Below are 14,951 nucleotides of genomic sequence, written 5' to 3' on the forward strand. Positions count from 1 at the left end.
GAAATCTCTTAAGAGTGAATTACATGTATATTTATATAAAAGTTTATGCAGAAATACATTCACTGACAACAAAATTATGGGAAAAAAGAAAACGCAGAAATTACCTAAGTGTATAATCATGGGATAGTTTTCAAAGGGAGACTCTCAAGTTTATCTACATTAAGTTAAACACCATTACATGGTACTGGACTCTTAAAAAAAAGGATTACTGTATTACATAATTCATAAAAGAAAAGAGTAGCTCTATCCCTAAAATAACTAAAATATTTTATATTTTATCATTAGCTTTTTTGTTAAATTGTATTTATTTGAGAAGCAGAGAAGAGAGAGAGAGAGAGACAGACAGACAGAGAACAGTGTGTGTACACGCTCCCATCTGCTGATTTCCTGCCCCAAAGGCCTGCAATGGCCAGGATTAGGCCATGCTGAAGCCGGGAGCGAGGAAGCTAATCTGGGTCTCTGCACGTGTGGCAGGAATTACCTGAGCCACCACCTGCTGCCCCTCAAGAAGCAGGAAGCAGAGCTGGAGCTGGAGCAAACACAGGCACTCTGATGTGCAACCGTTACACCTGCAGCTAACTGCTGGGCCAAATGCCACCTCTTACCATCACTTTCTATAATCCTTTTTTTTCTTTTTTAAAGATTTATTTATTTGAAAAGCAGGGGGAGAGAGAGAGAGAAGCCTCTTTCAGATCTCCCACGTGGACAGCAGGGGCCCAAGCACTTGGGCCATCATCCACTGCTTTCCCAGGCCTTCAATAGGGAGCTGGATCAGAAGTGGAGCAGCCGGGACACAAACAACCCATAGGGGATGTTGGTATTGCAGGCAGCAGTGTTTACCATCATTTGATTGTCCCCGACTATACAGTGAGATCAGAAGTGGGTAGTGCAGTCACCACCTGCCTCTTTTAGAGACAATAACTGAGAATCAGCAAGGTCAACCACCTTACGAGGTTACACAGTAAGTATATTAGAGTTCAGACCTAAGCCCATTTTATCTGATTCCAAGTGAATGACAACTAATGATTTCTCTTGCCACATTTGGCCCCTGAATGTACCTTTCTAAAAAAATTAACTGTTTATTCATTTATTTTCATCTATTTGAAAGGCAGAAAGAGAGAGAGAGAGAGAGAGAGAGAGAGAGAGAGAGAGATTGAGAGAGAGATTGAGAGAAAGAAAAAGAGAAAGATCTTCCATCTGCTGGTTCACTTCCCAAATGACAACAGCTAGGGCTGGGCCAGGCCGAAGCCTTGCTCCTAGAATTCCTTCCAGGTCTCCCATGTGGGTGGCAGGGGCCTAAGCACTTGAGCCATCATCTGCTGCCTCCCAGAATACATCAGCAGGAAGCTGGGTCACAGGCAGAGCAGCCAAGACTCGAACTGGCACTGATAGGGGAGGCAAACGCCCCAAGCTGGGGCTTAACCTGCTGTGTTACCAAGCCCAGCCCATGGCTGTATCTTGTTCCTAAGAGTATATGGCTTCATATTTAAAGGGGCATTATAAAGAATGGGTATTTCTTCAAAGGCTTTTGTCACTCTGGCATAAAAATTAATGACTGCACGAATGGTGTCTAGAAATAAATTACATTCATCAGCTACCGCTGTTTCTGGGAGGTCACTACTACCTTCTTGATTCTTGAGTAGGATCTCAACAGCCCTGTTTCTCGCTGTGGGGAAGAAAACTCCCAAACCAGAAATGAGCTCCTAGAAGAGGGAGAAATTCCCACCCAAAGACTTTCCCCTTTCAGGGAGTTCAGTACAGGAGCACCCGTTTCTTTGCTTCATTGATTACCAGTCCTCCCAACACAAGAGTAGCAGTGTGGCCCAGAACATACCATCAGGAAACTGGTCGGCATCATCGTCAAACATGGCTTCCTTGAGGGCAGACTTGTTGAAGGGACTGATGCTATCTGAGTAGTTATATGGATTATAGTCTCGAGAGCGCGGGGAGGAGTGAGCAGGCATCGAGTGGAGCAACGAAGCTTTATTATCAAGAGCTGTTTGGCTTGAGTCAGTAGCATCACCTCCCGCTCTTGGGTCAGCAATCCCAGGACCACCACACATCTATTGATGGGAAGGGGAAGGCACAGCAAGTTCACTCATTTTCAAATATCCTAAAACAAGCTTTCCTATTTTTAAAAGGTATCTTTTGAAAAGGTGGCAGTGATTAGCTGAAAAAATTAAGTAATGACAATCAACATGACAGTTAAAGTCTCTATTCAAAATGTCCAAGCTTATAGTAGAAGACACAAAGAACCCACAGCTGTGAGGGCAAGCAGCAATCAGACAAGAAGGCTGTCTCTAGTGAATATCATGGTTTCCTTGCCATGGCTTGACCAAACAGCATAAACGAGTGTGATTAGGGATTGCTTCTCCCTGACAGCTAGAGACATAAAAGGACTTTCATTAGCAATATGAAACTAAAAGTTGTCAGGTTTCATTAAAAGAAATTATTTATTTGAGAGGCAGAGAGGCAAAGGGGGGGGGGAAATTCCCCCCTCCTTCTAAAGACTCATTTACTTGAAAGGAAGAGTTACAGAGAAAAAAGGAGAAAGAGAGAGATATCATCCATCTGCTGGTTCATTCCCCAATGGTTGGGGGCAGTGTCAGGCTGAAGCCAGGCAATTCTTCCAGTTCCCCCATGCAGGTGCATGGGCCCAGGCACTTGGGCCATCTTCTGCTACTTTCCCAGGTGCATCAGCAAGGAGCTGGATCAGAAGTGGAGCACCCAGAACTTGAACCGGCACTCATGTGGGATGCCGGCATCACAGGTGGCAGCTTAACCTGCTGTGCCACAGCAGCAGCCCTGAGAGAGCCCTTCTGCTGGTCCTGCAATGACCAGGGCCAAAGCAGAGCTGGGGATATTATCCAGGCAGAAACTCAATGACTTGAGTCATCACCTACATCAGCAGGAAGCTGGAGTCAGGACCTGGAGTCAAACCGAGGTACTCAGACACAGGTGCCTTGGATGCTAGGCTAAACATTTGCCCCCAGATTCCATTATTAAGACAGTAAATTATACAATGACAGTATGTCAACAAAAAATATAAGAAAATCAAATTCAAAAAGGCTTGCTTAAAAAAAAGGTTTAATGAGTTTGACAACTTTTGGAAGGATGCTGATGGAGTTTCAATATCCCATATCCTGCAAATCTAAAAAAAAAAAAAAAAAAAAACCCAAAAACTTGAGTCTCAATTAAGCAGTGATTTTTATGAACCTGCTATTGCTATCACATTCAGCTTCTGAGGCAGGGAACCTCAAACGAGTGCTAATCTGGTTTTCTCTGGCAGCCCACTGACTAGGTGCACGACGACCCAGCCCTGCCAGAAGTGCACAGGGAGAAAGCAGCAGCAAAGTCAGGAAGGCAGGAGGGGGCCCTTTGGAGACGCGCTGCAGCAGTACAGTGGTCCACAATGAGAAAAACAGTCTTAAAAAATCTTTATTTTCATCTAGTTGAAAGGCAGAGTGAGTGAGTGGGTGAGAGAGACAGAGATATCTTTCGTACACTGTTCATATCCCAAATGCCTGCAACAGCCAAGCTGAAGCCAGGACCCCAGAACTCCACGTGGGTCTCCTGTTTGGGGGCAGGGGCTCTAGCACCTGAGTCATCATTTGCTGCCCCCTGGATGCGTGGCACAAAGCGGGACTGCTGGTGGAGTAGCTGGGACTTGAACCAGCACTCTGACGAGGGACGCGGTGGCCTGAGCAGTGGCTTGATCTGCTGCACCACAACTCCCACCCCAGTGTTGCACAGTTCTGCACATGCTGGGAAGCAATACACTATAGAGGAAATGGCAGGATCGCCCGGCTCCAGAAGTCTGAGCGCTAAGTAGAAAAGCAACTACACTGTGCATAGTAACAAACAGTAAACTGAACAATAGCACTCTCTATGTCAGAAAGACAGGTTGTAACAGTCTTCATTAGAGCCCCATGAAATGGTGATGCACCCCTCCATCACTGCACTTAACAGGGGGAACATCTAAACTCCCTCTTTTGTCTTAGAAGATTCACATGGGTTGGCCCATGTTCTACCTTTCTTGGGTAATGCTCCAACTATACTTTCTTCCTAGTCTTGAACTATACAAAGTCTGCTCCCATCCAAGCGTCTTCGCATTGCTGCATCTTTCATGGAATTCTCCTGCAGAGTTTCTGTTGCTTCAGTTAGGTCTCCGCGCAACGTTACCTGCTCGGAGAGGCCTTCCTTTGTCACAGAATTGGAAACAGACTCACCTTCCTCTAATGTACATTCTAACTAAATCTCCATGCAATCACCTCTATGAGACAATCTACAAGGAATCTGAGAGCACCAACTTTGACTTGTAAATTTAACACCAAAGACAATGCCTTGCCATGTGGTGTGTGCCATGTGACACTCAGTAAATATGTGTAGAAGGATTCAGGAAAAATTATTTAAAAGTGACAGAAAGCAAAGTTTAAAAGTCATATTTTTAGTGGCAAATGAAACAGCCTGTGATGTAAGAACACTGAATACTCACTGAGTCACCATCCTCTCTTTTAGAATCCCTTTTCAGTGGCTCATTCATATCTTCTTGACTACGGAAGCTAAAATTCTGTATTGCTTCAGTGACACCTCGAAGAGAGCTGTAAATATCTTCAGAGTTCATATTTTCTGTGTCATAATCAAATGCACTATGAAAAGGACAACATTAACTTTTCTTTATGTATAATTTTAAAATAAAGACTTCTTTAAAGATTATATAAGATAGACAGGGTTAGAGAATGTTTATTTCCCAAACCACAACTAGGGAAACTAAACATGATAGCTATAAATGGCTACGGTGCATGTCCCCTGCTCTCAACATCCTCTCACCAAGGGTGCTTGCAATGACTCGAGCATGCACAGCCTTTAACAACTGGCTTGCCTTTCTTCAAAAATGTTTAATTAACCAGAGGTCAATAAACTATGAATGGCTTCAAAACTAAAAATATTTTTTTACATTTTTAAATGGTAAAAAAGATCAAGTGAGTATTTTGTGACATCTGAAATTATGTAAAATTCAAATTTCAATGTATAGAAATAAAATTTTATTGGACAGTCATGCTTATTTATTTAGGTATTGCCTGTGGCTGTTTTCATACTACAATAACAGATCTGAGTAGTGGTTATAAAGACCACAGGGCTCAAAAAGCCCGAGATATTTTCCATGTGGCCTTATACAGAACATTTGAAAATTCTGGTGATTAATTCATAACAATGCTGCTTCAAGAAGATACGCGTATTTTACATAGATTCCTAATAAGGTAGATTCTTACCACTGAATATAAATGTTACTGACATGGATTCTATAATCAAATTCTGAAATTCAGTTGAGCCTAGAATTGAGTCATCTAAATATGCATAATATGGAAAAAATAGGCCATAAATGAGTTTGCAATAGATTTTTATATCTTATAGTACCTTTCTTCCATGCAGAATCTTATAATGTTATTAATCCAAATGAAGTATGATATGGCTAATAATAAAAAGCAAGCTGATAATTAAATAGAAGCTACTATTCAAACTATTTTCAAAAGGCCAAGATAACAGGAGAAATATTAGTCTATAAACAAGTCAAGAGCATCTGAAATATAGGCCACGTACAAATTTCATTGCAAAAGTGTGTGAAAATTACACACGTTTTATATTAAGAACCAATCTTTGAGTCCCATTTTTCCTTTGAAGCGTATATAAGGCCATTACACATCACTCTGTATTTAATCCTCCTCTAAGCTTATTTTGTTCTACTGTTAGAAGTGGTTGGTCACTATTAGATCTAAATATCGATCATTAAGATCAACTTTATAAGTTTTACTTAGAATAATACAACTAAAGATACAATTTATAATTTACTTGATTTATATAGCATCTCTGAAAAACTTAAGTATACTATTTAATGTAACAGTATTAAGTATACTATTTAACTTATAAAAGCTATATCAGGCTTTTTTATGTATAAAAAAGTTCCACATCCAACATATTATTATCACTGAAACAGTTAGCTTCTAAAAAAATTATAATTTTTTTTAAATTCGCCAAGTTTCCAATTTTTCTAAGACCTTTCATGTCAAGTGGAGATCAATCTGGGGTTGGTCCTCAGAAAGTTTGCTGAAAATGTGTTTATAGAAAATGAGCCACCGGTTTCAAAAATTCTTTGCACCAAAGTAAACTTATCTTTTAATTTCTACCAACTTTTCGAAGTTCTCTTGTATTAACATCTGCTTTTTTAAGAATGGTAATTTTCACATACAAATCACTATGGAAAATTATCTTTTATTACCTTGGAGATAAAGTATTCTGTGATGTATTGGTAGGAGAAGTAAGAGGACTGGACCAGTTGGCTGGTGAGCGCGGTGTTGGTCTCGTCAAAGGACTCCCCATGGAATTCTAATGGAGTGAGTCAAATTAACATTAACCATGGCAAGTGAGTTCAACTGAAAGGTTCTATTTTTTTTTTTTAAAGATTTATTTAGGGGCTGGCACTGTGGCGTAGCGGGTAAAGCCTTTGCCTGCAGCGCCGGCATCTCATATGGGTGCTGGTTCTTGTCCTGGCTGCTCCACTTCCAATCCAGCTCTCTGCTATGGCCTGGGAAAACAGTGGAAGATGGACCAAGTGCTTGAGCCCCTGCACCCAGTTGGGAGACCTGGAAGAAGCTCCAGGCTCCTGACTGGTCCAGTTCTGGCAAGTGTGGCTACCAGCGGATGGGACCTTTCTCTGTCTCTCTCTCTGCCTCTCTGTAACTCTGCCTTTCAAACAAATCAATATTTAAAAAAAAAAAAAAGCCATATAATCATGGGGTTTGAACCATATGAAGGAATGATGCTTACAGAGTAGTACTTTAAACATTTATGCACTATGTCCCATTCAGAAATTTAATTATTCTTTTTTTTTTAGACTTATTTATTTATTTAAAAGGCAGAGTCACAGAAAGGCAGGGGCAGAGGCAGCAAGAGAGAGATCTCTTTCACCCCCTGGTTCATTCCCCAAATGGCCTAAACAGCTGGAGCTGGGCCGAGATCAGAAGCCAGGAGCCAGGAGCTTCCTCCTGGTCTCCCACACGGGTACAGGTCCGAAAGGACTTGGGCCTTCTTCCCCTGCTTTCCCAGGCACATTAGCTAGGAGCTGGATTGGAAGTGGAGCAGCCAGTGGCTTCACCAGCTATTTCACAGCGCCAGTACCAGAAATCTAATTCTTCAGTCTTTTTCTTATTCTCAAATATTATCAACACCCTTTTCCTCATCGCCCTAGCATGACTTTAAACTAATATTTTATAGCAGCTTACAGTTCTAAGCCCACTGCCTCTTCCAACTATTATGAATGCATAAATTTTATTCCTCTTCGAGTTTGCTCCACAAATGACTTTCACAGACACCAAGAGAGAAGAGTAAAATCTGGCCATATTGTTATTTTTTCTATTTTCTAATTTTTAAAATTTATTTGAAAGGCAGAGAGAGAATGATTGATAGACTGAGATCTCCCTCATCTACTGGTACAATCCCCAAAAGCCAGACAGAGCTGGGTCAGGCTGAAGCCAGAAGCCAGGAACTTAATCTAGGTTTTCCACATGGGGGCAGGGATCCAAGTACTTCACCCACCACCTGCTGCCCCCAGAGTGTACATTAGCAGGAAACGAGAATCAGAAGCAGAGCTAGACTTGAACCCAGGCTCTCTTATATTGGACATGCAAGTCCCAAGTGGTGTTTTAACTGCTACATCAAATACCTGTCCCCTTGTCATTTTATTAGTTTGTCCATCTCTTATGATATAATGAAATAATCTGCTCTCCTTTAAAAAATATAACTGGGGCCGGTGCTGTGGTGCAGTGGGTTAACGACCTGGCCTAAAGCGCCGGCATCCCATATGGGCGCTGGTTCGAGTCCCGGCTGCTCCTCTTCCGATCCAGCTCTCTGTAATGGCCTGGGAAAGCACTAGAAGATGGTTCAAGTGCCTGGGCCCCTGCACCCAAGTGGGAGACCCAGAAGAAGCTCCTGGCTCCTGGCTTCAGATTAGCGCAGCTCCAGCCGTCACAACCAATTGGGGAGTGAACCATCAGATGGAAGACCTCTCTCTCTCTCTCTCTCTCTGTCTCTCCTCTCTCTGTGTAACTCTTTCAAATAAATAAATAAATCTTTTAAAAAATATATATAACTGACTTTGGTTCACAGGAATTGTTCTCAGATTCACTTTTAGCCTTCAGAGTTTACCTTAAGCCTGCCATCACTACATCTACCCTCTCCTTTATCTGTCATCAAAAATCTCTTTCTTTTCCAAACTTCGAATGGGAGCCAGCTATGGCACAGCAATACGGCTGTGATGCCAGCATTCCATAACGAAGCATGGGTTCAAATCACGGGTACTTCACTTCTATTTTCTGCTAATATACTTGGAAAGGTAGCAAATGATGTCCTAAGTACTTAGGACCCTGTCCCCAGCATGGGAGACCTGGATGGAGTTCCAGGTTCCTGGCTTGGCCCAGCCCTCACTGTTGTTGTCATTTGGGGAACGAACCAGTGGACACAGATTCTTCTTTCTCCACCTCTCCCCTCTTAAAAAAACAAACTTAAGATCCAACTCTTTAGGCATATTATGTGGCTTTAATAATTTATTTAATACTCCTGTATGTATATACATATATAAAAACAGCAATGCAATGTTTCATTACTCAGATCTTATTTCTTCAAAACAAAATCGTGGGGCCGGAGCTGTGGTGTAGTTGGTTAAAGCCATCATCTGCAGTGCCGGCATCCCATATAGACACGAGTTCATGTCCTGGCTGTTCCACTTCCAATCCAGCTTCCTGCTGAAGGCCTGGGCAGCAGAGGATGGCCAGAGTCCTTAGGCCCCTGTACCCATGTGGGAGACCCAGAAGAAGTTCCTAGCTCCTGGCTTTGGCCTGGCCCAACCTTGGCTACTGTGGCCATCTGAGGAGTGAACCAGCAGATGGAGGATCTCTCTCTCTGTAACTCTTTCAAGTAAATTGATAGATCTTAAAAAAAAAAAAAAAAAAAAAAAAGAAACACACACACACAAAACCCCCAAATCTTACATATCTAAGCACATAGGTATTGATAAGCCTGTAATCATTAAATGTGAACATATTTTTAAATTACTACCATCTTTGAACCTTATTTGTTTATCCTGGAATAGAGCATCTTTCTTAGATCTCAAATAAGGATTGGTTCCTCTAATGAGCATGTCCTAACGCTGACGGCTTCCAAAGCTGCTGCCTTCCCCTGAAGTCGCTCACATTTGGCCCCCAGTTACAGAAACTACAACAGGGGCTCCATGCTCTTCCAAGACTGCACCTGCATCTGCTCAGGGAAGGCCACCAGAGGCAAGTACCAAAAGCATACACTAGGATCAGGCTTACTCCATGTGAAGGCAAGGACCACTGTTCAACCAGTGATGGCGCCACATGGCAGTCAGGAACGTGAGAAATACCTGGGTTCCGTTGCCGGTGTTTCGAAGGTGGTTATGGAGAAGCTTGGTAGCACCATCCTGAAAAGTTTTTGGTAAAGCTCCTAATAACATTGTAAACTCTGGAGTATTGAGTTCAAATAAAGAAATCAGCACTGACTGCGCTGCCTGGAAAACAAAAGCGTGCAAGTAGTAAATAAACACACTTTGGTTACTCAAAGGAAACCACTTTCTTCTCTCACTGACTCGCGATCTGGATTATGTCCTTGCTTTTCCTGTTTCAAAGCACAAGGTCTGGCCACCTTTCCCAGGAGAAAGGAGGATGAACTCACTTGATTTTGAACTTTGTTGGAAGGCTTAAAATTACGTGACTTGCATTTATTTCTTCAAGAAAGGAATATGAAAATTATCACAAGATCTGACAGTGGCAAAAATCAACCAGACAGCTCCAGGGTCACTCTGTCAATATATACCACTACTCTAGTTTTCCTAATAAACGAGTGCGAGGAGAAAGGACTGCTTTGCAAAGCTCATCCAGGCGTTTAACAGTCAACTTCCACCTTCTCAATACGCAATTCTTAGATTTACCAGTAATATCTCATCTTCTCCCAAGCTGCTGTAGCACTCTACAATGTAAAGCTAAAGTAATCCAATGTTTTTTAAGAAACGGAACAAGATAAAGTTTACTCAGATCATTTAAGAAAGCAAATTTCTTCTTCTAAAATAATCAACTGCAACTGCAATTTAGACAATGCAGAACACAGCTTCCAGTCCACTGTGGTAAGAGAACACACTTTGTGTTATTCTAACATTTTAATCTATGGATGCTCGTTTCTTGGCCTAGCAGGCAGAATGTTCCATGTTCACTTGAGAAAAATGCCCTTTCTGCTCTTGCTGCATCCAGTGTTTATCATTAGAACAGAATCACAAAATAAGCTGCCTGCTGAGTACTCCTCTGCAGTCAACACGGGAGGACACTGAGTGGAAGCAGCTGGAGGATGCAAGAATGAGTAATTAGGGGTGAGCGGGAGTCATCTCAGGAGAACTCTGAATACAAGGTATTTGTGCAGCAGGCTTCGGGAGACACATGTCCACACTGGAGAAGAGCGCGGGGTCCAGGAAGCAAAGCTCCAGAAAACCAGTGAGCTGTGTGTTTGAGCACATGGAACTATCTGCCGTGGGCATGTGGCAGAGACGTTGAACATGTTGAGATACTTTTAAAAAACAATGAAAAAATTCAAACAAATGAAAACCAAGGCAAATCATTAACTCCGGGACAAATGAAGTTTGTATCAGAAAGAGGTAGAAACAACTCACTGGTATAGGAGGCAACACCTGCAGAGTCAAATGACTACCAATAACTGACTGGTAAATATTGTGACGACCATGGGGGAGGATACAGGAAAAGAAGAGGAAATGTGTGGAAAAGCTAAGTCCTTGCCTATGAAGGCAGGTAGACATACATAATGCTAACACTTATCAACAGATAGTAAACAATGCCTAAAACTGACAAATCAAGACATGGGATAAGCTCTTCTTATCTGAAACTCACAGGTAAATGCAACGAAAATTAGTTGGAATATTTTTGAATGGTTAGAAGATTATAACTTGGGAGGACTAGAGCAAAGACGGATATTTTTGATTCTAACTAAAAATTATGTTTATATTATTGGCTAAAATTTTAAGTAATTTAAAAATGATAAAATAAAGCTCTCAGAAATCACTGCTAACTGGTAACATCTTGTAAGGTTCAACTTCCCTCACTGGCAGTCCAAAACTACTGCTTCCCTCCCCCCACTCATCTTTTAAACCTTATATTAAAACACACCTTCCGAACATCAGAACTTTTGGGTTCTGTTGTCCAAGTGATGACTCGAGACACTGCCAGGCGAGTTTCACTGGAATTTATAAAATCTCCTGGATCCATCTGTTTGGCTAGAGTTTCTATGTATTTAAGGATAGCAACCTTTACCTGCAGAGGTGAGCACAAGGAGAGAGGACGGGAGATGGTCATTGCAGACATGGAAAAACACATCAGAGGTATTCAAGTGATTGTATTTTGACAAAAAGAAAATGAACAGAAAAGAAATTATACAACCACTTACCTACCAGAGGTACAAGAACAGTGACAGTAGGGAAGACTTGTTTTTCCCAAGTGCCAGAACTTTTTTGTCCCAGGCGCTTCACTCCCTGAGTTTGAACTGCTGAAGACTCTCTTGACAAGATTACCAACTTCTTGAATCTGCCTTCAGAATTTACAGCTGACTCTTAGCTCACCTCATGAAGTTACTCTTTTTTTTTTTTTTCGTAAAGACTTTATTTATTTATTTGAGAGGCAGAGCTACAGAGAGAGAGACACACAGACAGAGAGAAAGGTCTTCCATCTGCTGATTCACCCCCCATTTGGCTGCAATGGCCAGAGCTAAGCTAACCCGGAGCCAGGAGCCAGGAGCTTCTTCCAAGTCTCCCACGTGAGTGCAGGGGGCCAAGCACTTGGGCCATCTTCTACTATTTTCCCAGGCCAGAGGAGAGAGCTGGATCAGAAGAGGAGCAGCCAGGACTTGAACTGGTGCCCATATGGGATGCTGGAACCACAGGCGGAGGCTTAGCCCACTGCACCACAGTGCCAATCCCTGAACAGTCAGTATTAAGTCAGCATAATTTCATTTTTATGGAAAACAAACCAAAGTATTGTGGAAATAAGGACTGGTAGATCAAGTTGATAAAGTGGGCAACACAGAGTTTTCGATCAAACATAGGTTAAGATATAATGAACCATGTTGTATAATAGATCTACATTTAGAATTTATTTATATAAAAAAGTTTCATGTGGGTTTAAAAAGCCGCACTATCCTCCCAGTAATTCTTGACAAAGAGGGTGCATGGAAGGTAAGTAAGTGGTAGAATATAGGCCTCAAAATCAGCAGGAGGGGCTATTTCCAAAGCACACATGCTTCTTTCTAGACTCAGCCATTTTTCTTCTTCCTTTTTTTTTTTTTTTTTTAAGATTTTACTTATTTATTCATTCAAAAGTCAGAGAGTTACACAGAGAGAAGAGAGGCAGAGAGAGAGAAAGGTCTTCCATGCGATGGTTCACTCCCCAACTGGCCACAACGCCTGGCCAGAGCTGTGCCAATCTGAAGCCAGGAGCTTCTTCTGTGTCTCCCATGTGGGTGCAGAGGCCCAAGGACTTGGGCCATCTTCTACTGCTTTCCCAGGCCATAGCAGAGAACTGGATTGGAAGAGGAGCAGCTGGGACCAGAACTGGCTCCCATATGGGATGCCAGCGCTTTAGGCCAGGACATTAATCCGCTGCGCCACAGCGCCAGCCCCAACCATTTTTATTCTTATAACGACTGTTAAATGACAGCCCTTCCACAGGTTTGCTGGGGCAGAAAAAGGGCAGAGAATCACTGTACAATTACAACATCCTAGGATTTCTAAATAATGGTCCTCCCAGACTTCTGCGTACTTTGGTTTTTAAAAAATAATTTATTCTTTCAATTGATTTCAATTGACAAATAACTGTATATATTTAGGGTATAAAACTTGTTTTAAAATATAGACATACTGTGGAATGGGCCGGCGCCGCGGCTCACTAGGCTAATCCTCCGCCTTGCGGCGCCGGCACACCGGGTTCTAGTCCCGGTCGGGGCGCCGGATTCTGTCCCGGTTGCCCCTCTTCCAGGCCAGCCCTCTGCTGTGGCCAGGGAGTGCAGTGGAGGATGGCCCAGGTGCTTGGGCCCTGCACCCCATGGGAGACCAGGAAAAGCACCTGGCTCCTGGCTCCTGCCATCGGATCAGCGCGGTGCGCCGGCCGCAGCGCTCCGGCCGCGGCGGCCATTGGAGGGTGAACCAACGGCAAAAGGAAGACCTTTCTCTCTGTCTCTCTCTCTCACTGTCCACTCTGCCTGTCAAAAAAAAATATATATATATATACATACTGTGGAATGGATAAATCAAGCTAATTAATTAACACATGGAGTTGTATTATCTCACACACTTTTTTTGTGGTAAGAACACATAAAATCTACTCAGTGATTTTTTTTTTTAATGGAAAGAGTTTGTTGGGGGAAACCCGACAGACTGGAGGGAAAGGGCGAAGAAGGAAAAGAGGGAGAAGGAGAGTGAGAGCGCGCGCGCGCCACGTGTTCAGGAGCAGGTCCTTTCAAAACTTAGGATGGGATGGGGCTTGAGACCGGAGGTTGGGCCATGTGGCCACCTGGCTCCAGCAGTCAGTGATTTTCTTCTTAAAAATTTTTATTGTATATGTCTAAGGTGTATAACTGAAATTTTGACATGCATAGTGAAATGGTTACTGCTGTCAAGCAAATTAACAGATCCGTCACCTCCCATATTTATTCCTTTGTACATGTGCATGTAAGAACACTTAAAATCCACTTTTTAGCAAAAATCCTAAAAACAGTAAGTATAGTCTTCATTCCATACACTATACCTTTAGAATTATTCATCCTATATATGTGCGACACTGTATCCTTTGAGCTCTGTACTTGAGGCAAGGCACCTGGGAGTGCACAGTCTCTGCATCAGCATATGCTGAATACGTAGTAGGTTTGATTTGCTGACTGAGATAAAAGAAGGTTTAAATGTTTGACTTAGGGGCCAGTGCTGTGCTGTAGCGGGTAAAGCGTTTGCCTGCAGTGCCGGCATCCCACATGGGCACCGGTTCGAGTCCTGGCTGCTCCACTTCCAATCCAGCTCTCTGCTATGGCCTGGGAAAGCAGTGGAAGATGGCCCAAGTCCTTGGGTCCCTGCACCCACGTTGGGGAACTGGAAGAAGCTCCTGGCCTCGGATCAGCACAGCTCTGGCCATTGCAGCCAACTGGGGTGTGAACCAGTGGATGGAACACCTCTCTCTCTGCCTCTCCTTCTCTCTCTGTGTAAGTCTTAACTTTCAAATAAATAATAAAATAAATCTTTAAAAAAAATCTATTGTGTGTCATGGTGACTACAGTTATAATAATTTACATATTATAAACTTGCAAATTGCTAAGAGTGTGTTTTAAGTATTCTCACCACAAAGAATGGTAAGTGAGGTAATACATATACATATTTGAAAACATCAAGCTGCATACTCTAAATATATAGTCTTATCAATTAAAAAGTAATTATAATTGTAAATAAATACATTGCAAAAACCAAGAGTTAACTTATTAGCTCTCAAAAATGACAGAGAAAGAATATTCTAGTCAGTTTTACAATAGCAGGCCAAACTAAGTTATGGAAGCATATAATATTGTGGATTTTTGAAGCTATGTCACTTTCTATCAGCGTGAATAGCTGAAGATGAGTGTACTAAATCAGAAAACGAAGATCAGTGTGTTTAGTTTTTAATGTCACTATTAACAGTTAAATACAGGGGCTGGTACTGTGGCGTAGAAGGTTAGCCTCTACCTGCAGTGCCAGCATTTCATAACGGTGCCAGTTTGAGTCCTGGCTGCTTTACTTCCCATCAGCTTCCTGCTCTTGCACCTGGGAAAGCAGTGGAGGATGGCCCAAGTAGGGGCCGGCGCTG

At 42.4% G+C, this 14,951-nt stretch overlaps 1 protein-coding gene across 50 annotated transcripts in view; it reads right to left on the reverse strand.

The window, feature by feature from the left end:
• Positions 1–14,951, reverse strand: part of CLASP2 (cytoplasmic linker associated protein 2) — a 207,835-nt gene that overhangs the window by 24,289 nt on the left and 168,595 nt on the right. For 45 of the 50 annotated variants that reach the window (XM_051818589.3, XM_051818584.3, XM_089331273.1 and 42 more), the window contains 5 exons: positions 11,244–11,387; positions 9,440–9,583; positions 6,278–6,384; positions 4,496–4,649; positions 1,835–2,063 (listed from right to left, as the gene is read on the reverse strand). In XM_051818589.3, coding sequence (XP_051674549.1) covers positions 1,835–2,063; positions 4,496–4,649; positions 6,278–6,384; positions 9,440–9,583; positions 11,244–11,387 — 778 coding nt within the window. The remainder of the gene's footprint in view (positions 1–1,834; positions 2,064–4,495; positions 4,650–6,277; positions 6,385–9,439; positions 9,584–11,243; positions 11,388–14,951) is intronic. The other 5 variants (XM_089331279.1, XM_089331278.1, XM_089331277.1 and 2 more) reach the window with 1 other exon arrangement.

This window comes from Oryctolagus cuniculus, chromosome 4 (assembly GCF_051225735.1).
Source record: "Oryctolagus cuniculus isolate XC-2025 breed Fujian yellow rabbit chromosome 4, ASM5122573v1, whole genome shotgun sequence".
NCBI lineage: Eukaryota > Metazoa > Chordata > Mammalia > Lagomorpha > Leporidae > Oryctolagus > Oryctolagus cuniculus.